Source organism: Lepus europaeus, chromosome 14 (genome assembly GCF_033115175.1).
Source record: "Lepus europaeus isolate LE1 chromosome 14, mLepTim1.pri, whole genome shotgun sequence".
Lineage (NCBI taxonomy): Eukaryota > Metazoa > Chordata > Mammalia > Lagomorpha > Leporidae > Lepus > Lepus europaeus.
Genome location: NC_084840.1, coordinates 51,211,151 through 51,237,268, shown reverse-complemented (window position 1 = coordinate 51,237,268; position 26,118 = coordinate 51,211,151). Strand labels below are relative to the sequence as shown.

Below are 26,118 nucleotides of genomic sequence, written 5' to 3'. Positions count from 1 at the left end.
GATCTTGCAGGCACGCTTCTCCTGTGCATATTAACCAATTAAAGGATTTGAGGGCACAGATCCACAGTTGCTTGTGGCTTTAGTGTACTCATAAATAGTGGCCGCTGGGTACTAGCCACTTTGATAAATCCTGCAAGGCAGAGAGGAGGCTCTGCACAGTTGTGATCCTTATCTGTTCAGTTCATTAGTGACTTACCAAATAAACCTCCCAAGGCATTGCGAAATCTGGAAACAGCCTTTGGGTAAGGTCTTCATGTGAGTCACACACTCCCCCATTTTTTTTTTTTCTTTCCTTTTCTGCACTGATATTTTCTTCTCCCTCTTTATTGAACAGCCAGATGTACTGGAATGATGCACTGACTTTCACTTCCTGCACTGCAGTCTTGTTAAGCGGTTTTCTTCTGTCTTGTCCTGTTGTATTTGCATGATGTGTGGCTTTTCGTTCAGCCTCTCAACAGTCTTTTCACAGCTCCCTTTTCTGCCAAGGAAGGATTTCTTGTGATTCCCCTTGAAGCAGTTATATGGAAATCATCTTGGAAATGAGGACAGCCTGTGGTGGGTGCGGGTCTGCAAGCACACGGCACTGAGCGGGGCTTGCCTGGCAGCCTCTGCCCAGGGCGCCCAGGGCTTCTTGGCCTGGGCATTAACATGAGAAGGGTGCAGCTATCACGTCGAAGAGCCCACTTTTCCCTCCTGGGGCTCTGGAAGACGCACTGTGTTCATGTCTTCATGGGGTATAGTGATGCCCCTATCAAAGCTGGACAGTATGCTGCCTTACCCAGCAGAAGAGTTTGATTTCCTCAGAAACACATCCAGGTAGCCTGCTGTATTCCTTGATGAAACCAAAAGCTAGACAAGTTCCCTTAGAAAGTAGCTAGGAGACATAAAAGCTGGAAGTCCACGGCTGTGATGCTCGTAAACAGCAGGAGCCTCCTCTCTGCCTGCGTGTGAGAAGTATGTCAATCACGGGGAGCAGTCGTTTATCCTAGCAGTCAAGACGCCCACATCCCATGGCAGAGTCCCTGGATTCAGGTGCTGACTCCAGCTTCCTTCCAGTGCAGACCCTGGGAGGAAGCAGATGATGGCTCAGGTAATTGGATTCCTGGGAGACTTGGTTTAAGCTCCTGACTTTGCACCCAGCCATCATGAGTATTTAGCACGTGTACCAGTGGACGGAAGCTCCCGCCCTCTGTCTTATCTGTCTCCCTGCTGCTGCTGCTGCTGCTGCTGCTGCTGCTGCTGCTGCTGCTTTTTAAGATTTATTTTATGAAAGGCAGAGTTAGAGAGAGAGAGAGAGAGAGACAGAGGCAGAGACAGAGAGAGAGAGAGATCTTCCATCCGCTGGTTCACTCCCCAAATGGCTGCAATGGCTGGACGTGGGCCGACCCGAAGCCAGGAGCCAGGAGCTTCTTCCAGGTCTCCCATGCAGATGCAGGGGCCCAAGGACTTGGGCCATCTTCTACTGCTTTCCCAGGCCATAGCAGAGAGCTGGATTGGAAGTGGAGCAGCTGGGTCTCAAACCAGTGCCCATATGGGATGCCAGTATTGCACACAGTGGCTTTTATCCACTATGCCACAGCACTAGCCCTCTCTCTGATTCTCCAATAAACAAATGAAAATTTTTTAAAATACAGTATGAGTGATACAAAATTGAAAATGCGTGTAGTGTATGGGTTACAGAGCTAGGAATAAAGGGAAAAACTATTTTCTCTAACTTGACTGCCATCATTGATGAAAAGGGTAATACACAAAATTGGGATTTTTAAAATACTAATTTCTGGTGGCCGGTGCTGTGGCACAGCAGGTTAATGCCCTGGCCTGAAGCGCCGGCATCCCATGTGGGCACCAGTTCGAGTCCCAGCTGCTCCACTTCTGATCCAGCTCTCTGATATGGCCTGGAAAAGCTGTACAAGATGGCCCAAGTCCTTGGGCCCCTGCACCCATGTGGGAGACCCAGAAGAAGCTCCTGGCTCCTGGCTTCAGATCGGTGCAGTTCCGGCCGTTGCAGCCAATTGGGGAATGAACCATCAGATGGAAGACCTCTCTCTCTCTCTGCCTCTCCTCTCTCTGTGTAACTCTGACTTTCAAATAAATAAATAAGTCTTTAAAAAAGTAAAATAAAATACTAATTTCTGATAGAAATTATTTAGTGAAATACTGTATAGCCATTGCTTTCTTGAAAAGACCGCCATGAGTGCAAATTAGTCTTTCTAGACGATTATAGATTCGCGTTCTGAGATTGAAGGCCAATATCCTTTAGGATGACTTGAACTGTACTGGACTGTGTTAAAAAGCAAAATGTCCTATAATACTGTTATTTCATACAGTGTTCTATATGTACTTCCTTATTGATTTGATATAGTTTTTCTCCCAGTAAAATCAAGCTTGCCTTCAGCTATAATGCCTTTCTAGTTCAGTGGTAACAATGTGTCTCACACACACACACACACACACATAGTGTTATCTTTTTGTCACTGTCAGAAAATACGAGAAGTCTGTTCTGTTCACAGTTAGGGAGGCTCAAAGGCTTGGCACTGACGTTGGCTCAGTTCTGATTAGGGCCTTGTTGACTACATAGCCTCATGGATGAGAACCATGGCAGGGGTATGTGGAGCAAGCGATCACATCTCAAATAGGAAGCCGGAGAGGCTTAGGGGTCAGGTTTAGGCTTTTATGGTAATTCGTTCTCATGGACACTACCAAGGGGTCACACAGGAGCTACTTTATTCCCTTCTGAGGGCAGGGCCCTCAAGACTTAAGGACCTCCCACTGTGTTCCACCTCTCAAAATCCCACCTGTCAACACTGCCATGCTGGGGTCAGGCTTCCAACACATGAACCTTTGGGGACCACTCAAGCTATAGCACACTGTTTCTTGAAGGAGGCAGGCAGAATGCTGCCCATGGTTAAGCCGGTGATAAGTAGCAAAGCCCAGATTCAGAAACAAGTAATCAGGTTTCTTGGAATTACGGGTTTTACACAGCAAGTGGATTTGGGACTGCTACTTAAATAGAATGAATTGAAAACACGTGTGATCTCTTCCCCCTTCCAAAGTATCACTAGAAATGACAGTGAGTAAATACAAAATGGGCCTAGTGCCATACAAGGAGAAAGAGCTACAGCGAATCAGCGGAAGGCAAGATCTGCCAGAGCAGGTGGACAAGCAGGAGCAGCCTGAGCAGATGGTTTCTGCCTGCCGTGGTGGTGGTGGTGGTGGTGTAGGGGGGCTAAGGCTCCTCATAAGAACTGGGATTAAGTGAAAGTCAGCACAGTGAGGTACCCAGCCCCTTTCCCTAATTTGGACTAAATACCTCCAGATAGGACACTGGGAGAGCCTTTCCAGGGACACTGGCTCAAGAGAAAGACCTATGTGTCCTAAGGCTAGCCTCTGCCTGATCAGTCCAATAGGAAATAGATTTTAAAATGAGATGGACCATTGTGGATAAATCATATAAGGAGTAAAGGACCAATCTTCTAAGTCAGTAGCTTCAACATCACCAAATTTATAATCTTATTTGCCTGTGTACTTGAAACATACCACCAGAAAGTGAGGTTTTTAAAAAGATAACATTTACATTACCACAAAGTATCAGCAGGCTAACACTAAATCTGAAGAAAGGTGAATGACTAATACAGAAAGCTATACAACATTATCAACAGCAATTGAAACTCTAAATAAATATATGGGGCATATCGTCCATGGATGAGAATACTTAATATGTAAAAGAATTCAAGGAATTGTTTTCTGGGAATAGAATTAATAATGAAGGAGGGAGCAAGGGACTACTGATTTGTTTTCTTAAAGCCAGGAAGAACAGTTTGGCTTTTTAAAAATTAGGCTCATGTATTACTGGGTTTAAAATAGAGTAGATGGCACTTGTGACATTGGCTTGGACTGTACATGTGTCATTTTTCTCAGATTTTTTGTTTCTGGGTGTTTGCAGGGCTTCCACTGTACTGATGCTTACTCCTGTCATAGGACCAAGAGTGTGTAATTCTTCCCTATTTAGTATTCCCACCTACTGCACTCAGGTGTTTTGAAGCAGGCTCTATGTCTCACTCAGTATTCTACCCCTGGAATTGATCACCATTGAAATGTATCCCCTGCTCACTGTTTGAATTAATGACTTTAAATGGATTAAATATGTGCAGTATAGGCTCAATAATGGCTTACAGAGGTGTCCAGGCTCTCTGGATGGCAAGAGACTCTGCAGATGTGATTAGATTAAAGATGTGGGGATGGGGGTTATCCTGGATTATCCAGTGGAGATCTGGCCAATACCTAACTGCTATCACAGGTGTCCTGGTAAGAGGGAGGACAGGTGACCACTGCTGACTTTGAAGATGGGGCAGGGCCATTACCCAAGAAATGCAAGGAATGTGAATCTAGCGGCTGGGAAAGACAGACAAGGTGTCAGATCTTCCTCTAGAGCTTTCCAAGGTCCATGCAGGACCAAGGTTTTGTCCGTTTTAACTGACTGGTCTCCTGACCTCTGGAGCTGTAGGACAGTAAATAGATTTGTTATAAGCCACCACGTTTATGGTAATTTGTTAGGGTAGCAATAGGACACGGATACACCATATAAATTCTAACAGGTACATGAGTTCCCAGTTTTTATGAATATTTTAAGAAACCATATTGTCCATCTCCCTGAAGAAAATGCCTGTTACATTTGTGGGTGCCAAGACTTCATGGTCCCACTACTTCCTAGCATGGAAAGATCTATCCACTTGCTTTTATTCTGATGTTCCTGGCTGAGGTCAGACAACCATCCCTTGGAGACAATAGCAGGGGAGACTATTGCTGTTCAGTAATGGAAGAATGACTTTTTGAGCGTCTGTTGTTTATTTGGCACTGTAATAGTAGGCCAAAGTGTGACGCACAGTGTGAGGGAAGTGGGCCTTTTGTGGAGGAGAGGGAGTATTGCCCGTGGGAGTGAGACTTGGGTTGAGTCTTAGCTTCGAGTGAGAAGGTCAGATGAAGAGAAGCGGAAGGCAGTCCAGGCACAGTGGGCAGGTCGAGGCACAGATCTGAGGTATGAGCAGCAGGCTGTGGAATTTAAAGGAGAAGATGGGTGGATGGGTAGATGGAAAGAAAGGCAGATGATAGACTTTTAGATAGATAAGTATAAATACAGAGACAGAATCAAAATATACTGCCAGGGGCTAAGGATGGAGCCTTGGGAAACACCCCTGTTCAAAGGAGCAGCCAGAGGAGGAAGCACATGGGAAACCCAGAGGGAAAGACCAAGGAGACCTCTCACTGTGAAAGGAGCTGTACAGACATCAAAGAAATAGTGGAACCAACAATGAGTGTGTGGCCACTAGTGTCAGAAACAGCAGCTGGGTCTGGTAAGACAGGGCCAGGAAGCTTATTGCCTTAGAGATCCTGAGCAGAACAGAGTTTGTCACAGGTGGAGGATTAAGCAGTAGCCAAGAAGAGGGAATGAGTGCTAGTGATTACATGAGGAGTGGGCATTGTCCTCAGCAGCTAGGTAGGGGTGAGATGGACATGACTTGTCTCTGAAAGACCTCAGCCATTGCCAAGGGCATTTGTTCTTCATTCCATTGGCATCCCTCCATCCCCTTTTTAAAAATGGAGGTAATGGCTGGTGCCGCGGCTTACTAGGCTAATCCTCCGCCTGCGGTGCCAGCACCCCGGGTTCTAGTCCCAGTCGGGGCACCGGATTCTGTCCCGGTTGCTCTTCTTCCAGTCCAGCTCTCTGCTGTGGCCCGGGAGTGCAGTGGAGGATGGCCCAAGTGCTTGGGCCCTGCACCTGCATGGGAGACCAGGAGGAAGCACCTGGCTCCTGGCTCCAGATGGGTGCAACGCACCGGCCATAGTGGCCACTTGGGAGGTGAACCAATGGAAAAAGGAAGACCTTTCTCTCTGTCTCTCTCTCTCACTGTCTAACTCTGCCTGTCAAATAAATAAATAAATAAATGGAGGTAATCTACATAGAGTAAAATTCACCCTTTTTAGTGTGTGGTTCTCAGAGTTCTGAAAAATATGTGTGACACGTAACCACTACCACAATCAAGATGGAGAGTTCTTCCGTCACCCCAGAACATTCCGCCCTATTCCTCTGTAGTCAGCCCCTTGCCCTGTCTTCAGGCCCAGGGGATCTGTTTTCTGTCCCTGTAGCCACTTCCAGCTGTCGGATACTATAAGCAGTGCTGTGAATCACACAATCTGGGGCTTTCAGTTCTACCATAACATTTGAATTGCTTTAGTCACTCTTTTTCTGCTTCAAATAATTTGCAGCTCTTTTGGTTCAATCCACAGAGTTCATCACATGCATACTATGGACCTGTTTGGGATATTTTTGCAAATAGCTTCCTGAAGTGTGTTTTAGGAAGGGAGCTTTTGCTTGTTGACTGGTTGTGTGTTCTTATATTTTCTAAATATTTTTCTTAATGCATTTGGCTTATGAAAACTCACTTAGGTAGTTAATGAAAGTTCCTGTTAGGAGTTGACTAATTGCAAGTAGGAAAATTCTAAACTGATTGACTTTTAAGTTCCAAGATGCATTTTCTTTTTTTTTAGGAAGATTTTATTTAATAAATATAGATTTCATAGGTACATAGATTTCATAGGTACAGCTTTAGGAATATAGTGGTTCTTCCCTCCATACCTGCCCTCCCACCCCCATTCCCATCCCACCTCCTACTCCCTCTCCCATCCCATTCTTCACTAAGATTCATTTTTAGTTATCTTTATATACAGAAGACCTACTCTATACTAAGTAGTGTTCAACAGTTTGCACCCACACAGACACATAAAGTATAAAGTACTGTTTGAAGACAAGTTTTACTGTTAATACTCTTAGCACAACTCATTAAGGACAGAGGTCCTACATGGGGAGCAAATGCACAGCGACTCCTGTTGTTGATTTAACAACTGACACTCTTCTTTATGACATCAGTGATCATCCGAAGCTCTTGTCATGAGCTGCCAAGGCTATGGAAGCCTTTTGAGTCCACAAAAATCCGTCAATATTTAGACAGGGCCATAAGCAAAGTGGAAGTTCTCTCCTCCTCCCTTCAGAGAAAGGTTCCTCCTCCTCTTTTTTTTTTTTTTTTTTTTTGAAATGCAGAATTAGACAGTGAGAGAGAGAGAGACAGAGAGAAAGGTCTTCCTTCCATTGGTTCACCCCCCCAGATGGCTGCTAAGGCCGGCACACAGCGCCAATCTGAAGCCAGGAGCCAGATGCTTCTCCTGGTCTCCCATGCAGGTGCAGGGCCCAAGCACTTGGGCCATCCTCCACTGCACTCCCGGGCCACAGCAGAGAGCTGGACTGGAAGAAGAGCAACTGGGACAGAATCCGGCGCCCCGACCGGGACTAGAACCCCGGGTGCTGGCGCTTCAGGCGGAGGATTAGCCTAGTGAGCTGCAGCGCCAGCCTTTTTTTTTTTTTTTTTTTTTTTAAGATTTATTTATTTGAAAGAGTTAACACAGAGAGAAGGAGAGGCAGAGAGAACGGTCTTCCATCCACTGGTTCACTCTAATTGTCCACAACAGCTGGAGCTGTGCCAATCGGAAGCCAGGATCCAGGAGCTTCTTCCAGTTCTCCCATGCTGGTGCAGGGGCCCAAGGACTTGGGCCATCTTCCACTACTTTCCTAGGCCATAGCAGAGAGCTGAATCAGAAGTGGAGCAGCCAGGACTCGAACTGACACCCACATAGGATGCTGGCACAACAGGCAGCAGCTTTACCTGCTACACCACAGTGCCATCCCTGGTACCTTCTTCTTCTTGATGGCCCCTACTCACTCACAGAGATCTCACTCACAGAGATCCTTCATGTAGGTCTTTTTTTGCCACAATGTCTTGGCTTTCCATGCCTGAAATGCTCTCATGGGCTTTTCAGCTGGATCCGAATGCCTTAAGGTCTGATTCTGAGGCCAGAGTGCTGTTTAGGGCATTTGTCATTCTGTGAGTCTGTTGTGTGGCCTGCCTCCCTTGCTGAATCATTCTCTCCTTTTTAATTCTATCTATTGTTATTAGCAGACACTTGGTCTTATTTATGTGATCCGTTTGACACTTACTCCTATCTGTATGATCAGTTATGCACTTAAAATGATCCCTTTAACATGTAAGATGGCATTAGTACCACCCAACTTAATGGGATTCAAAGAAGCATTTTCCACAGGATCCAGTATAATGCCATGCATGGGTCTAGAAGTCACTAATGCCAACTTAAAGAAGTAATAAAATGATAATATACCAAGTAGTTTGAAGTAGACAATTAACTTAGTCTCCTTGGTTTTCACTGAATGTTTTTTAAGCTGTAATGAAGTCACAAACAACTGCTTCTGCTTCAGCTCTCTTCAAGCAGAGACTTTTTAAATGCTTGTTTAATTTCAATGGAATTGTTTGTTTGTAACAGTTACCTTGGGCATTATCAGTTTACAGCATACCTAAGGAATGCATTTATTTCTCATTAAAAAAAAAAATAGGTTTCTTTTTATGTAATTCTGGGGCTACACTAAATCAGTCATTCACCTTTCATCCCCTAAAATAGTTTACTTGCCGCTTCTAGTCCTGACTGGCCCTGAGGGGAGATAATGTCAGAATTAACCTCATTTGCTTTGCAGGTAAATGGCAGAGCATTTTACCATAACCAAAAGCCTTCTGAGTACCTACGAAGGCTTTTCAAGCTTATACATGTTCTTTATTTTGTGCTTATTTAAACTAAAAACTCAGAGTCAGACAAGATTGGCCAAAATCAATGAGGTGACATTCAAAAGGGATAAACGTGATGTCTTGCATTTAAAGTGAAAAAAAAAAATTGATTTTATGAGTCTACACCTTGGAGAACTGACCTGGCAGCGGTGCATTAAGAAATAAATGAATAACACCTGGGGTTTGCATCCACCACCTGCTCTGCATGAATTATGAGTATAACGGGGTTGCTAAAAATAGATACATTTTTAAACACTAATTGAAGTACCTGCTCCTATTTTTTATGGGTGGGAGCATGTCTTGCGTGTTGTTTGGGTGATTTCAGAAGAAACTAAAAAGTTTAAAGATTGTAATGAAGTAGTTCTGATTACTTTTAGCTGAACTCACTGAAAAGAAACCTTGTCCAGCAGTCCAGAGAGAATTGTTCACAAAACAGTGAACTTCCCATCATTGGAAGGGCTCAAATTAGGATATCTGTTTCTTGAATAGAGATTATTTTCTGGAATTTTCTTTGTCTCCACTGCTGAAACAGTGCTTGCCACATGTTATTGTACATTTGAGTAAGAGACTAACTACTGACCGTCTCTTAGAAAGGATATCCTGGAGGATTTCTTTCTTTTTCTTTTTTTTTTTTTTTAAGATTTATTTATTTATTTGAAAGCCAGAGTTACACACAGAGAGAAGGGGAGTCAGAGAGAGAGAGAGAGAGAGAGAGAGAGAGGTCTTCCACCCACTGGTTCACTCTGCAACAGGCCGGAGCTGCACCAATCCAAAGCCAGGAGCCAGGAGCTTCTTCTGGGTCTCCCACATGGGTGAAGGGGCCAAGGACTTGGGCCATCTTCCACTGCTTTCCCAGGCCATAGCAAAGAGCTGAATCACAAGTGGAGCAGCCTGGACTCAAACTAGCACCTATATGGGATTCTGGCACCACAGGCCGCGGTTTTACCCACTACGCCACAGCACCAGCCCCTGGAGGATCTCTGTGCTAGATGGACAAGGTGGCCTCAAGGTTCACTCCTATCAGGAAATTGTGTGATTTTTAAAAAGAATTTCTTTTCCTTATTTGAGAGACAGAGAGCCTGCTAGCTCCTCATCTGTTGGTTTATTCCCCAAATGCACACAGTGGCTGGGACTGGGCTGAAGCCAGGAGTTAGGAATTCAGTCCAGGTCTTCTACACAGGTGGCAGGAAACCCATCACCTGAGCCATCACCACTGTCTCTCAGGGTCTCCATCAGCAGGAAGCTGAAGTAGGAGCTGGAGTTGGGTATTGAACCAGGACTCTGATGTGGGACCCAGGCATCTTAACAGCTAGACTAAATATCTGCCCCAGATTGTGTGATTTTTAGATCTGTCTCAAGGACCAGTGATTTTTGTGGGGAAAAAAATGATTAACTGATAGCATAGTAAACTGAGTTGTTGGGATTATGGATAGAATTTGATCTTAACCACCTAATGACCATATATGTATTTCGTGTTGATAAATTTCACTAGACTTTTGGTATCCCAGTAATGTTGTAATGAAAGGGTGATCTTTGCCACTTCACTGTTGATCTAGATGTTTAATTTAACTGTAGCTGGTTAGTTAGGTAACAGTGGTGCCCTTTATCAAAGAAGGTCGCTTCCCCAGAGAATGGAAGCTTTTCAACATCATCCTACAATTGGCCCTGTTCCTCTTAGACGGTTGCTAAGAATGGTAAGACACCCTTTCCAGTGGTGCAAGTCATGGAATAGCAAAATCACAGCTTTGGGATGGGAAGGCTTCTGCCACTTGTGAGTCAATGAACAGCAGAAGCAGAGAACAGAGAGAACAAAAATGAGATGAAAAATAAGTCTTTACGGAAACCAGAAAATATGATCAAGCACATCCAGGAAAATCATCGATTTTGAGCTGTGTGGTCTTTCTTGAGATGCACTTGCTGCCCTGACTCCTAGATAGCCATCCCGCTGTTTCTTTCTTTCTTTTTGATGCCACCACTATCTTCTGTCGTAGAGCACCAAAACTATTTTGGAATCGATGAAAACCTCGGCCCGGTGGCAGTCAGCATCCGGAGAGAGAAGGTGGAAGATGCTAAGGAGAAAGAAGGGTCCCAGTTCAACTATAGGGTGGCTTTCAGGACCAGTGAGGTAATGGGCTGCTTGGCGTTCTTACCTGGGTGAAAGTCTAAACCACTTTTGATATGATTGCTTTCCTTTGTGTTAGGGTCTCAAATGTATTTTTCTAATGTTAATAATCACAGCATTTAGCATCATTGAAAACAAGGTTGTAATATTTTATTTCAAATAAACAATTTGGAGACTTATAATGGTTGTTAAGTGGCAGTGATTTTACTGCCACCCGATGTAAAGGATAACATGATAAAAATGGAAGGTTTGGAGGGCTAAGAGAGGACAAATATGCACTATACAGTCCAGGTGAGGTTTAAAAATGACTTCAACATCTAGTGGAGAAAAGCAGGTAGCCTGTGATGGAGCGAATGTTTGATTTGTGCTCTTATAAGATACTAGTACTGTCTACCCACACTTTGTTATATTGAGGGCCTAGATTATTTTCTTGCTTGTCGTTTTTTGTTTTTTTGTTTTGTTTTATTTTTTAAGATTTATTTATTTATTTGAAAATCAGAGTTACACAGAGAGAGGCAGAGAGAGAGGTCCTCCATCCTATGGTTCATTCCCCAATTGGCCGCAATGGCTGGAGCTGTGCCAGTCCAAAGCCAGGAGCCAAGAGCTTTCTCCAGGTCTCCCACGCGGGTACAGGGGCCCAAGGACTTGGGCCATCTTCTACTGCTTTCCCAGGCCATAGCAGAAAGCTGCCTTGGAAGAGGAGCAGCTGGGACTAGAGCCAGCGCCCATATGGGATGCCAGTGCTTCAGGCCAGGGCATTAACCCACTGCACCACAGCACTGGTCCCTCCTTGCTGGTCTTGAGTGAAAGTGAGATTGTTTCAAATGGCCCAGTTTGCTTAACTAAATAGATAGGCTGGCTGAGCACTTAGATTTGCACTTAGTTTGCACTTAGTCTTGCACTTAGGTTTTATTTCCTTAGTCCATTTTAATTGGACTCAAACTAGCACCAGATATTCCAGAATGTGTTCTCTGCTTGGCTATTTCCAGAGAAGAGAACCTATTTCTCACTTCCTGAAGCTTCGTAAGTGAATAAAATCCTGTGTATCATACCTAGTGCATAAGTGTTCCAGTGGCCAAGGCGCTATAAGGGATAAAGACTTCTCTCAAGTGAAGTAGAGTACCTTAAGTTACAGATCTGTGCTTCGCAGTTCGTTATCTGTTAGCCAGAGGTGACTATTTCATTTAATGTGACTAAATAAAATTATTACACATTTATTTCCTCAGTCACACTAGTCACTTTTCATGTGCCCTGTGCTTAGTGTGGTTGTGTGCTACCATGTTTGTGAAGATAGAGGACATTCTCATCATGGCTCTTAGTTTTCTCAGCTAGTGTTATGGACCATTCAGCAAATACTAGGCATCCTGTGGCCACCATCACAGTTCCTGTTGTTGGGTCTCTAGCACAATCAGAGGAGTTGGGATTAGAGCCAGCTGTCTGGAACTGCAGTGCTGGGTTTTTTCTCATCCAGTGGGCTCTGAGGCCTGTGCTCCATATGGCAGCCCTATGCTTTTGTGGCCTGTTTGAGGATGTATACCAAATCATGAGCCAAAATTGGCTGATTTTTCTTCTCTACCTCAAATCACCCTGCCAGGGCTGCCAGAGGCTATGCACAGTCAGCCTCAGGAATGGCCAGCATGGAAAATTAAATCGAAGAAGGTAAAAAAGAAGGAGTGGAAGAAAAGATATAGAAAAATAGGAAAATAGGAAAAAGAAAAAGACTGGAAGAAGAGTGATTATGATTGGGCCCAAGAAGATCATGTGTGGGTCCTTCTGTGTCTTTCCCGTTGGGGTGCAGAACATGGTAGGAATGTCCTGATTTGTCAAAGCCCTGCTGTGCCTTGTTCTCACTCTTAGGGCTTCCTCTGATGATTTCGACCCTGCCTGATTTATTCCTAATGCCTGCATACTCTTACTGATTAAAGATGGTTTAAATGTTGATTTTATTTCTTCCTAGGTAGTACTTCAGTCTCTTGACATCATTCAGAAACGAGCCTTGCATGTCTTCTTCATTTTTAAGCAGCCGACAATTATACTCTAACTGGGTAACCAAGAGTAAGTATTAACCGAAGTCTTAATGTTTCACCACTGCAGCTTACCACCCTGAGAGGAGCAATCTTAGAAGACGCTATACCCTCTACTGCTAGGCACGGAACAGCACGAGGCCTGCCGCTCAAAGAAGTTCTAGAGTACGTCATTCCAGAGCTGAGCATCCCGTGCCTGCGGCAGGCTGCCAACTCACCCAAGGTCCCAGAACAACTGCTCAAGCTTGACGAACAAGGGGTGTGTATGATGTGTAAGATTATATGTGTGTATGCGGGTGTATTTTATATTTCCAAGCATTTTGGAGCTTTCCTATCCATTTCTCTTTTAAGACCATTTATTAGAACATATTCTCTAATTCCGCCCCCCCCCCCCCCCCCCGATTTGCCTTTCTACTAGTTGAGAATCATGGTGCCCTGGGAGCTTAGCACACCTCCTGCTGAGTTGTTATAAAGGTTCTGATAAGTTCCAACCAGCAGGAACACATCTGATGCCATGATTCGTAGAAGTTGGAGATGTTTTTTGTCAAGGTTTGAAAATCTCACATCTACCCTTTTCCATGAACCAACATTTATTCTTGTCCCCTGTGTGGCAGGCGTCTGCTGACAACCTGGTGTGCGCAGCATACGCTGGGAAGATTTAAAAGCTAAGACCTAGTCCTTAGCTGTGGGAACAGGAAGACCAAGAGCACAATGTCCTCTGCAAGGCAGTGGCGTAAGAGATGGTGAAGAGGTGTGCTTGCATTGAGTGCTGTGGGGGGCAAAGAAGAAATAATGTCCAGCCAGGCAAAACTCCGGAAGGAGGTGCCATTTTCAGTGGGCCTTTAGATTTGGACAGTTCCAAGAGGGAGAGAAGAGTAGTTGGCTCTTTTAGGAACTGGGATTAGTCTTGTTTCTTCATAAGGAGAAGGAGATTTGTAGGGGGGCACCCATAAGTTGAGGTAGAGCAAATGGCACATTGTCTGCTAGGCTAGGGAGCTTGTAGTTGACTCAGCAGGGAACAGGGAGCCATTGAAGGTTTTCGGAATGTGACATGATCAGAGCTGCAATTTAGGAAGAATATTCTGGGGAAAGGCAATTGGGCAAGCTGATGAAAACAGATACCAGTGGTGATATGGAGCTTGATTATCTGATTATTACCATTGTCCAGAAGAGAATTGGTGATGGATAGGATTGGGATTGTGGCCCAGAGGAAGGAATGAGCTCTTTCTGTTTCATATGCACGATAACTTGTAGAAAAAACTGAAAGGTAGGATCCCAAATTCTTGTGATTTATTTTAAATGAGTAAATTTACTTTTAAGTCTTTTTTTTAAAAAAAGGGGAGGAGAGCAACAGATAAAATTTCCCAAGGAAAATTCTTTTGCATGTTTTAGAGGGAATGTGAAATATTTCTTGGTTGAGCCAGTAATACTGGGGTGAAGTAGAATCTTTGATAACCTTAATTGGCTGGAATTACAAAACCATTGAAATGATAATTGGCCTAACAGATTAATTCATCATTAGCCAAAGGAAGTTGGCTTTGTGAATAATCCTAGTGTCTGTCTGCCTCAAGAATAAAAGCGAGTATGTTAAAAACAACTCAGCCAAAACTCTAAGCTTAAGCAGTTGGCTTCTAAAATTGTATGGCACACAGAACAAGCTTGCCATGATCTTGACTGGTAGAGCATGTGGAATGTATGAACTGTCTGTGAAACGCTTGAGAAAACGTGGTGGAAGGATGGAGAGGATGTGTCTAGACTGGTCCGCATAACTCAGGGTTCAAGCAGGCCCAGGCTGGATGAGAATAGCATTCATTTTTGTGTTGTAGAGGAGTGGGTGGAAGGACTTCCCTCTCACACAGCAGTGTCCCTTTGTGTTTCTGAGATGTTGGTTGTCCCTTTAGAATGTATCCCTGTGCTGCACAGCAGGTGCCTGCTGAGTGAAGTGTCTGTCCCCCTGAGGCTGCTCTAGATAATTCCCTAGATGGTCCACTTGCCCCTGAGGCCCTCAAGGCTGTGCATGCTGGCAGCTGCCAGGCATCTGGGGATTCTCTGCAGAGGGGTGAGCAGTTACTGTCTCATCAGAGTGAAGCATGCATTTGAGACATCTGTGAGCTGAATAGATCCAGAAGCTGTGCATCTGAAGTACTTTTAGTGAACACCTATTTATAGTCTGATATCAAAGAATTAATTTTGAAAATTGGGTTCTGCTTTTAAACAAAACAGCATTTAATAGTTCTAGTTGTGTTTGATGTGCTTTTTCTTTAGATTTTATAATTGATTGTGATATATTTTCCTGAAATTATGTTCAAACCTAAGTACAGTATGAAATATTTTATCCCTAACTCTTAATGATATCTCATTCTTATAATATGTGAAAAAAGATACAGTTAACTTCACTTCTAAAGCGATTGAATGGCTTTATTTTAACTTCCAAGTTTCTAAAGAATCCTTATAAGTCGCCACTAGAAATGTTTAAAAAATTGTTTCTAAGTGGTTGACTCTATTTCAGGGGGTGGTGTTCTTGTTGGTTTTACTAATGGTACTAGAGTCAGAGTCTGGCAGCTATCACAGCACCCCTGGGGACTTGGCAGCCGGTGTGAGCCACTGCCTGATTCCCATGAGTCTAGGGACTTTTTGGGTGGAAACACAAATCCTGTTCACAGTTGGGATCTAGACACAGGCTAGTTTTTTCTGAGGCTGGAAAGTGACAAGTATGAATTTGATAACCCGTGAGTCAACAAAGGGATCTCATATGGGCTTCTGATACTAAGTATTTGAACTTTTCCTGAATGAGAGTTCACAAGATAGATAGACAAACATATGTGTGTGTGTGTGTGTGTGTGTGTGTGTGAGAGAGAGAGAGAGAGAGAGAGAGAGAGAGAGAAGTCCACGAGCCTGGCAGAATTAGAGAAACTGGCCCACTGCAGTGAGGGCTTTCCTTAACCAGCATGAGAAAACAGTGCCCAAACCCTGTTGCTCTGAACAGCTCTGCTCCAGGCCTTTCCGCACAAAGAGCTGGGTGCTAGAAGAGGAAGGGGTTTCCTAATGGAGGAAACAGGGCAGACTGGGGCAGGCAGGGGCCTTGGTGGCAATTATAGTACTCAGATGAGATGGCACTGGCGTTTCTGTGAGTTGAGCAGCAGGTAAAGGAACAGGGCATGGGCCAACAAGGACAGCAGCCACCAGGTCAGAGTGAGTTCCAGAATGGGGCTCATAAATGGTGATCTCTTTTGGGTGCGGGGGAAACAGCAGGCGTCAGAATGCACAAGCATTGCAGTTCTGTATGTGAGCCCTAAGATTTGATAGTACTAATGGGGGACTCATTAAAGCAAGGTCTGAATAAACTGGAGAGCTGAAATCCTGTTCTAATAGTGAAAGAAAAACCACACTGATAGGAGGATGTGAAACATTATGTGAGATAAGGGTGGAAAGCAATCAGTCATTCTGAGGCCGTATCATAGACTTAGTTTTGATTCCAGCAATCACTGATCACCAACATCTGGGTAATAGTTGACAATCGTGTTTCCCTGATGTTAGATGTTGCAATGTGTCCCAAGTCACTCAGGAGTGAGTAATATTTATTATGAAATAATAATAGGGTATTTTTTTTAAGATGATCTGTTTGCAGTTTGGGTAGTTGAGGTGATCAGAAACATTTATTCCTTTGTCTCTGGATGAATTTAAATTTTTTTATTGACACTACTAAAGAACTAATTCAATAAAAATCAAGTCTCGTGTGCACACCACATCATAATCACACACTTAAGGTAGGACTCATTACCTTACAGTGTGTGATTGGGGAGCTCATGGTTCTGACTGGGGCCTGCGGCACATGCCCTTTCTATAGTGCCATGGCATCTGCTAGTCCTCCTTCAGGTAGCTGATTATAAACAGGTGATACTTCCTTTTGTATTTTCCCATAGCACTTAATCAGATGGATGTTTCCTGCACTCTGCTGAGGTCACCCCGCAGGTGTCTCCTGCTATCCTCACATTGTGTGTTGTCATTAGATGATAATACAGATGAGACTGCTTTCATCACTTTGCTGCTCAAGGGAAATGAGTATCATTTTGCCTTATTTTACTGCTATAGTCAGCTATGAATTTTGATTAAAGGCTCCTTTTTACAGCTCAGTGCTAAAAATGAACAGTGTTATGGATTGAGGTCTTTAGGGAATCAGTGGTGTCTGATAATGGGTCAGTCTCTGAGGTTCGGATTGCTGGTAGTAAGATTAAGAGCTGTGATTGCGTGAGCGAGAAGTAGTTCCTCTTTGGGGAAATAAGAGAGCTATAAAAATGGATCCCATTTCTCCCTGGCCTTGGGAAATTCTGTGGCTTCCAGCATGACATTGACTGAGAGAGAGGATTATAGCAGGAACTCTTCAGTTGCTATTAAAATTCTTTATGGCATATTGTATAATTAACAGATGTCTTCCTTTTCAAGATAATAAAAACGTAAGAAATAACTACTTGTTTAACTGAAGTTTACATTTAGGGACATAAAACATTTTTTTCTGTTTATCCACTTATATCACAACTTCCATTGGGATTCTTTCCATACCAGACCTTAATTTGATTTGATTTTTTTCCTTACAGTGTTACATATTTCCATAAATATTCAAATTAAAGAAGGAAAAGTCATTAGACGTCAGAGAGGAAAACCTTTAAATATCATGATCACTTTCTTTCCAACTCCAAAGGTAGTACTGATTACTCTGTGGAGTATGTAGGATCAGTATTTACTGTTGTATTTTTAAGTAGAGGCTTCAACCTTACTGCCTATGCTTTTTGGAAACCTGCCAAACCCCACATGGCAATGACCATACCTTTTCCTTCTTAAGATTTCTAATGTTTCCCAAGTTGTATCTTGGGTTCTGGGTTTGGGGTATACTTTAGCATTGTATACAAGGATAGATGTACAAACATTTGCTTATGGGAATTGTTATGGTGTGCTTTTATGAGAACAGAACTCCAAGCTTGTATAGTTTTAATTTTACTGGAAGTTGGCTTGTCTGATAGACTTTGCTGAGTAATTACATTTCTCCCTCAATTTCAGCTGAGCTTTCAGCACAAGATTGGGATCCTTTATTGCAAAGCAGGCCAGAGCACAGAGGAAGAGATGTATAACAATGAGACAGCGGGACCAGCTTTTGAAGAATTCCTTGATCTTCTGGGCCAGCGAGTACGGCTGAAAGGATTCAGTAAATATCGAGCTCAGCTAGACAATAAAAGTAAGCTTCATGTTTGTATGTGCACCAGTTTAATTCCCCCCAGGTTGGCATACTGCAGAAACCTAAGCAACTGATCATGTGCTCTCCTGTTCTTGACCCCAGAAAGGGCCTAGCAAGCTTATTTGGGATCGAATTTAGATTTTCTCAGATGAGAAAAGGAAGCACATTTCTCAAGAGGTATGTGCTTCACATCATAAGCTCCAAAGGTCAATTCTTTTTCCTTTGTAACATTGCCAGAGAGATTCCCCAGTGTTTCGTGAGGACTCTTTTAATATTTTCTTCTTGCTTTTAACCTAACCTTTTCTGTTATACCCTTGTTTCAAAATACCAAGGACAAGCACTGCATTCATTTTGAAGAGACAAAAAATTAACACATTCATTCATGCCATGTTTGGGGGCTTATTTTGTTCACGTTTGGAAGTTAGCTGGGGAGTTGGAACAGTGATTTAGAAATTGATGCATCTTGTTATTTTGGCATGTCTGTTGGACCCCCTTGAGTGGGACATACCAGCTCCTGGGTGCCAGGTTGAACACTTTTAAACAAAGTTTTATACCCTCCTAGGATATGCGTATGTCCCCATTGTCTCCATTTAGATAATCATATTCTTCCGAGTTTTCATGAATTACATGTATTGTATCTTTGTGTTTATGCTGCTATTTAATTGCTCTCAGTAACTAAACTATCAGGCAGAATTTTAGGTATTTTGGAGATTTCTGCCTATTAGCAAACAATTAAATGATGACTCACTCAATAAAAAGAGATGAGAAGATGATTATAAACCTGGAGGATCTGAGATATCCTCTGATCCACTCCTGGTAGTGGTGGGAGTTTTCTGTGTGGGAGCCTCAAGGTATGGCAGAGCCTAGATTGGAATTGGGTGACTTAACGCCCCATGTGTCTCCAGACCCTGGCCCCACCATCTACCCATCTTGGACCCATCATTGATACTCCATCTAGATGAAGGAGATACCTATGGTCAGTTCTGGTTTTAGATCTGTTTTTGAAAGTTACAAGATATATCATAAGACCTGGTGACAGGGTTAACTGATGCCGCAAGCCCCTGTGTCCACCACACATACCAGTGCTAGAATTTGACTTCTACACTGAATGTGTATTGCTCATGCCTCCGGTATGCAAAAATAGGAAATAAATCATGAAACCTACAACATGAATTTCAAGGAAGGGCAATGAGACTTTTTCTGATTTTTCTCATTTTTCCCTCTTCAAACTCCCCTTCCCTGCAAACCCCATTCAGCTGCTAGAGCTGCTGCTGTGTTGCTCTTAGGGATCTCCTTCCAGAAAAACCACTGCTGGCAAGAGCTCTTGTTACTGACGCTGTGTCCTCTCTCTTCAGTGAGCTGGGTTAAGCATTTCAAAAATGTCTGATATGTACAGTCTGTAAAACACAGCATAGATAATCCAGGTATCTCCCTACATATAGAATTGGCATCAGCTTTGAATTTTTCTGACCCAGAAGATATCCTTGATATATCACAGATATAGTACTAAGCACCTTAGCTTATAGAGATGAGAACATAAGAACTAGATTTTAATATATTCATTCTAATAGTCAATGGATCTTTAATTTTATCAGCAAGGAATGCTGTGAGATGTAAAAAAGCCAGACATTCTTCTAATAGAGAGGAGATATGTGAATGAAGTGTCATGGAATGATCAGATTGAAATATTGTCATTTATACAATGAACAAATAAAATCTTCCCTGAAAAATTCATAATTAGGTTCTACTGTTAGTCTCTGTCTGCCCATAGGGCACTAAATTCTGACCTCAAGTTCCTCATAAGGAAAGGTCAGGGTGTTGGACTAGAATATCTGGGCTGCCCCTTCCAGCTCTAAATTGTATTATTTTTCTCTTGAGTACAAAATGAAATGCAGTGGATTTGAGTTGCTAATCTGTTATGCTAACCAGATCAGAGCTCTGGCCAAAGCATGATAAAACTGATGGCCATATCTCCTGGAATAGACATATTTAGAGCAAAACTCTGAATAAGTCTTTTCCATTACCCTTCTTCATTATCATGCTGGTATTTGAGGTAAAAACTTTGAGAATATTTAATTCTAGAAATTTGTCTTTTAGTAATGACTGGATTAGACATATTATGACCAATGCTTTTAAAAGTGATATCCTTCCCCAAATGTGTTGTTTCTTCTTTCCTTGCAATTTCCCGAGTCTGAAACCTAATATCTGTCAGCATTTTTCTTACTGCATTTTAACTACCTTCATATCAAGAGTATTGTGATGAATGGGTTTGTAGATAGCATCGTCCAGCCTGGAGTTTTGTTATCAGTCAATTCTTCATGAAAAGAGCTTTCATCTTTTGGAAGCTTGCTTATTTACAAAGTTGTAGTTACCCAAGCATCTAAGCTAAGATAACTAAAATTGAATGTTACTTTCTAAGAAATCCTGTGAAATTTTTTTTTAAAATATATACTTAATGAATAACTAAAAAAAAAAAATCTTCTACTTGGGGGCTGGTTCATATATAGTGTATTAGATGAATATGCTCTCTTCCATCTGCAAGTTAATTTATCAGTTCCTATATGTAGACACTTAGTACTCAGCTTCTTCATGAAATGGCCTTCTGTGAATGGCTTTTCAGAGCATCTAAGAACTATGTACTATCATCTTAGAGAATCTTCATGGCTGTCTTTGAATCTGATATAAATATTGGGAAGAAAGACATGCTATAGGATTCAGAAAAAAATAACAACGTCCATAGGTTAAATGCTTTTAATATTTTTAAAGTAAAAATGTTTTATCTTTGGATTAAAAAAAGACTAACAGAGGATGATAACTTAGATGTTTCACTAATAAATACAGTAGAATAAATGGTGTTTACTAGCATAGTTCCTTGTTTAAAAAGTAGAAAAAATAAACTGTCTATAAATCAAGAAAGGCAGTTATTAACTCCATTAATGTGTTACTTTCTGTATAAATTTTTGTCTACATTTATCCATATGCATAGTGGTTCACAAGTTTATTCCAAAATTACTACTTAAATATTTTGTAGTCACTGAGTTGGCTAAAGTGTCTGAAACTCTCAAGCTAAGGCCATCTCATTGATAATACAGATAGATTTTGAATTTTCATAGAATCACTCTGCTTTTCAGAAGATGAATAACTTTATGATTAACAAACGGTCAGTTTTTGTTAATATATGTGTCAGTGTATAAAGCTGTCAGATCCCATTCTTCTCCTTATTCTTAATTCTCATGATATATCACCAATTCTTTTTCTGGTGAACGAAGGAAAATACTGAATTCTTAAAAGAACATTTTTTTGGGGGGTGGAACTGTGGCACAGCTGGTAAAAGCTGCCGCCTGCATCCCATATGGATGCCAGCTTGAGTCCCAGGTGCTCCACTTCTGATCTAGCTCTCTGCTTTGGCCTGGGAAGGCAGTGGAGGATGGCCTGGGTCCTTGGGCCCCTGCACCCACATGTGAACCCCTGAAGAAGCTCCTGGCTCCTGGCTTCAGATTGGCCCAGCTCCGGCTGTTGTGGCCATTTGGGGAGTGAGCCAGTGTATAGAAGACCTCTCTTTCAGTCTCTCTCACTCTCTGCCTCTGCCTCTTTGTAACTCTGCCTTTCAAATAAAATAAATAAATGTTTAAAAAAAAAAAAACCATTTTTTGATTCTTATTTCCATATTCAGTCAACCCTGTTTTGTTTTTCTGGGTTCCAGAAGATCAGGTACCCAAAAATAAGTAAGAATTAATTATAAACTCACACATAATAGGAAGCAGCCAGGCAGTCTGCCAGTTAGTCACATCCTTCAGGTAATTGCTTCTAGACTTATCCACCTCCTGTCCCCTGTTGTGTTCCCATGCCCCTTGGCAAGAGCTCCTTGCCTTCAGTGGGTCATCTAAATCTGAACCAGGGGGGTGAGAACAGAGAAGAAAAGAGAGAGCAAACATTGCATTCCATAGAATGTACGTGGAGGAGAGCAGATAGGAGAAAATGAGGCACCCAGGCCCAGTCCTGGGCTGTTAAGTAATAAGCAGTGTGGGTGGTGAGAGTAGTAGAGGAGCATCCAGGCGCTGGTAGTTCATTGCTGGATTATGAGTTTTGTAAAAATACCCTTCTAAGTGTGAAAGCTAGATTTTTCTTTGTGGTTGCCTAACTTTGTGTTTTGTGATGAATCTATTTTCAGCTGATTCCACAGGAACTCACTCCCTGTACACCACATACAAAGACTATGAACTCATGTTCCATGTGTCTACCCTGCTTCCCTATATGCCCAACAACAGACAGCAGGTAAGCCCCCCGGCCTCTACTTTTTATAGTAAGGTCAGCACATGGAGGATATTGATGCAGTTCAATTTTGGGGAAGAATTAGCAGTTTTGTGTTGGTTAGTGCTAATAATCTTCAACTCTTCTGTGATTTGAAAATATTTGAGTTTTAAAAGGAGTATTATGACGCTTTTTCCTTATAAAACATAGCTATTCTTCGCCACTCACTTTTTCTAATTACTAGACGAAATCTTAAGAGGAAACAGTGTTAACTCCTGTTAATTACAAAAAGGCTAACTATGTTGACCTGATAACTTCCTGCATTAAGTAAATAACTTATTTTTAGAAAATAACTACTTACTCTTGTGACTGGTGCTATTTTCAACTATTTTCCATATTCAGTTTTCATCATTTTAGTTGGATTTATTGACCAAAATTTAATGACCACTTTAGGGAAAATAAAAATGTATCATGCTTTGGGTCATCCACTTCCTAAGAATTAAGACTCTTAGAAAATCTGAATGAGACATAAAACATCATAAAATGGTTTGCCTCACTTTTTGGTATAACTGTAAAATGCATTGAACAAATTCTTTGGCAGTGATTCTTACAGTGATTGTGACTTTTTTTCTTGTGCTGGAAATATTTGAAATGCTGTGTCTACTCTGTGATCTTGAGAGGAGTTTGAGGATTGTTTTTGATGGAAAGTTGTCTGTGATGGGTGGTAGAGAGGATCTGTAGGGCAGAAAAAGCTCCACTGCATGTATTGTTTGGAATTGTCGGGGCTCTGCCTGTACTAGAGCTAAAGACTAAGAACATGGACTGCTTGAGTTTCTGAAAATTTGTTTACAGAGAGTTGGTCACATATGAGGGTCTTCAAACTGATCGTAGCATGATTAGTTAGGGATCCAATTGTGTTAAATCTATAGTCAGAACCAAATTTGTTTTTATGCCTAGGAAAGTCAGTTCTGATGTCACTGAACTGCTGCTGCTTTGCTCTCAATATATTGAAACACTGAGGATTACATAGGGGTTGTTATGTAGGTATTGGTCAAATGAGTGAAACATAATTATTTCAAAGAATGTTTTTTATAGAAAATTTGTGAAATCCTATCATTGTCATGAAATTCTGCATTTTTTCCAAAGAAGAAACCAAACCACCTGCCTCTCTTTCATCATCACTAGTTGTCAGAAGCACTAAAGTAAAAAAGCAGGCTTCTTACACTAGGGACAACAGTTTCTCTTTTCATTTCTCTTCTCATCATAATGGCCAGCTGGATTTTCTGGTCATTTTGTATCTAATATTTACCTTAATCCTTTATCCTCCCTGAATTTTCCATAACATTCTCTAAGTAATCATCATTTTCCCCACCACCTTCAGAAAATCTATCTCTAGTTTCCCTATCTGTATATTTCCATAAAATGGACTTACAGTCATTCCCTCACAGATATGTATTTATGGATGTTTTAACCTAAAGAATTTTTAGCTCTTAAAAAATGTATTTGGAATAATGCCAGACTGATTCACTGGGTATTAAGAAGCTTAATTTAGCCCAGTGCAGTTGTCCAGCAGATCCTTGTGAATCATTCAGTAATTACATTCTGTGGGAGTCCTTGCTCAGAAAACTGATAGGGCTTACTCAGGCCAAGCAAATCTGTCAGTACTTTAGCAGAAATAGAGTCGGTGACTTCTGACCCCAGCCATCGAGTATTCAAACCACAAAGCCCTTCCAGTCCCCTAATTACTTGAGTCACTGGACTCCAAAGTGAATTGGCCGCAGCGTTCCACAGGTGGCACTCTCAGAGCGGTCCTTGCCGTCAGCAGAGCCCGCAGCTGGCCTCCCCGTCCTCTTTCGCTGTGTGTACTTTGAGTCTGTGGGCTTTGGAATTCCCTGTCCCTGACTTTATTTCACGGGAGCTTTCCTAAAAGGTGTACATATAAAATACTGGAGATCCAGGAAGTGGAAGTGTAGATGTGTGTGCAGGGTAAGGGTAAATGATTCTGTTTTAAACTTGTAACCTGGGGCTGGCGCTGTGGCGTATCGGGTAAAGCTGCCTCCTGTAGTGCCAGCATCCCATGTGGCCGCCAGTTCGAGTTCTGGCTGCTCTGTTTCCTATCCAGCTCTCTGCCATGGCCTGGGAGAGCAGTAGAGGATAGCCCAAGTCCTTAGGCCCCTGTACCAAGGTGGGAGACCCAGAAGAATTCCTAGCTCCTGGCTTTGGACCAGCTCAGCTCTGGCCATTGCAGCCATCTAGTGAGTGAACCAGTGGGTGGAAGACCTCTCTCTGCCTCTTCTTCTCTGTAACTCTGTCTTTCAAATGGGTAAATAAAATCTTGAAAAAAATAAAATAAAAATAAACTTGAAACCAGAGAGTAGAAGAAAAATCTCTAAAAGTTGAGACTATGTATTACAAACTCTGTACCCTAAAGGCCTATAGAATTAACATTTTTTGCTTCTAATGGCATTACATCAATGAGTTAGAGGTGCAAAACAGTAAAAACCATTTGTTTTGTGTTTTTAATTGTGCTTACTATATATGGAACAGGGATATGTCTTAATTGTACCTACTATATATGGAACAGGTATGATCCAGTTTGTGATTTGTTGAGAACTCCATATACCAAACATGTAGGCAAGTAAGCAGAAGGTAAAGAAGAAGACTGGAGTGTGAAGTCAACATCAGCAGACTTGCCATCTAAGCCTGTCTTGCCAGTCGCTCGCCTTGTGGCCTTGATTCAAGTTCTTAGTCTTTCAAGAAATGTGATAATAATATAATAGGACGTGGTCTGGATGGCCACAGTAGCTGCTGGGAGCCTATAGTGAGAAGGATTCTAGGGTAGCACCCAGTCCCAGAGGGAAGGAACGCTGTACTGGAGAGGTGCCTTCTGTGACTTACTTTCCTTTATGTCTGAAGGTGCAGGGGTTTCCTTAACTTAACCTGTTTCCTTAACTAAGATAACCCCATGCCACCTGTGGCAATATCCAGACCTTGGCAGGCAGTCAGTCACCATTAGTTAAAGGATGAGTGAAGCTTTCTTAAGTCGTGGTATATGAGAATTAGATCAACACCTAAAAGAGTGTCAAGCACACAGTGTACCTACTATGGTTCCTAGTTTATAATTCATTCCATATAAAGCAGTAGTGTTTTGGATGATCTATTATGAAAAACTAAGACCAGAATGATTAAGTAAGTAAGGGACCAAATTTACAAGTAATTTCAGAATATTATTTGTATTTTGAAATGTAATAAAACATTTTGCTGGTCACGAGTGATCAGAATATTCTGTTTGTCGATAAATGAAGCCATTTGGATGTGTGCTTCCCAGATTTGTTGTGATTGTACTCTTTCTGTTTCTCTCACCGCCCCACCCATGCCCACAAATTCTGTTAATACCAAGAGCAGAAATATCTGAAATGAGCAGCTGGGCTCATGAATGCAGTGTGAGGAAGCAGAACTTGGTGAAGTTGACTGATATGTTCGTGAATTGTGCCTGTAACCTTGGCCTCTTTAGTACCAAGGTGTTTTGTGACTATTCAACCGGTCCAGACTCATCCTAATCAGATCCAATTGTTTATGTTTATTCTTGTAAATCAAGTTGAAAGCTGATCCCAAGATGTATTAAGTCTTTAGAGAGTTCACCAGGGTTGCAGAAGAATTTAATCTTTGGAGTATCTCTGACTGTGCAAGAAAATCTAGCCAGACTGAGGGAATGCTAAGAAATCCTGCTGTTGGAATATTTGCTGTTTTCATATGTAAAGCCCTGCAGCTCTCTCTGGGCACATGGGGCAATCTGTCTACTTTTCC

At 42.2% G+C, this 26,118-nt stretch overlaps 1 protein-coding gene across 6 annotated transcripts in view; it reads left to right on the top strand.

Annotated features, from left to right (window-relative positions):
* SIPA1L2 (signal induced proliferation associated 1 like 2) overlaps nucleotides 1-26,118 on the top strand; it is a 228,768-nt gene that overhangs the window by 123,447 nt on the left and 79,203 nt on the right. For all 6 annotated transcript variants that reach the window (XM_062210619.1, XM_062210616.1, XM_062210613.1 and 3 more), the window contains 4 exons: nucleotides 10,676-10,809; nucleotides 12,901-13,089; nucleotides 17,886-18,060; nucleotides 22,232-22,335. In XM_062210619.1, the coding sequence (XP_062066603.1) occupies nucleotides 10,676-10,809; nucleotides 12,901-13,089; nucleotides 17,886-18,060; nucleotides 22,232-22,335 (602 nt within the window). The remainder of the gene's footprint in view (nucleotides 1-10,675; nucleotides 10,810-12,900; nucleotides 13,090-17,885; nucleotides 18,061-22,231; nucleotides 22,336-26,118) is intronic.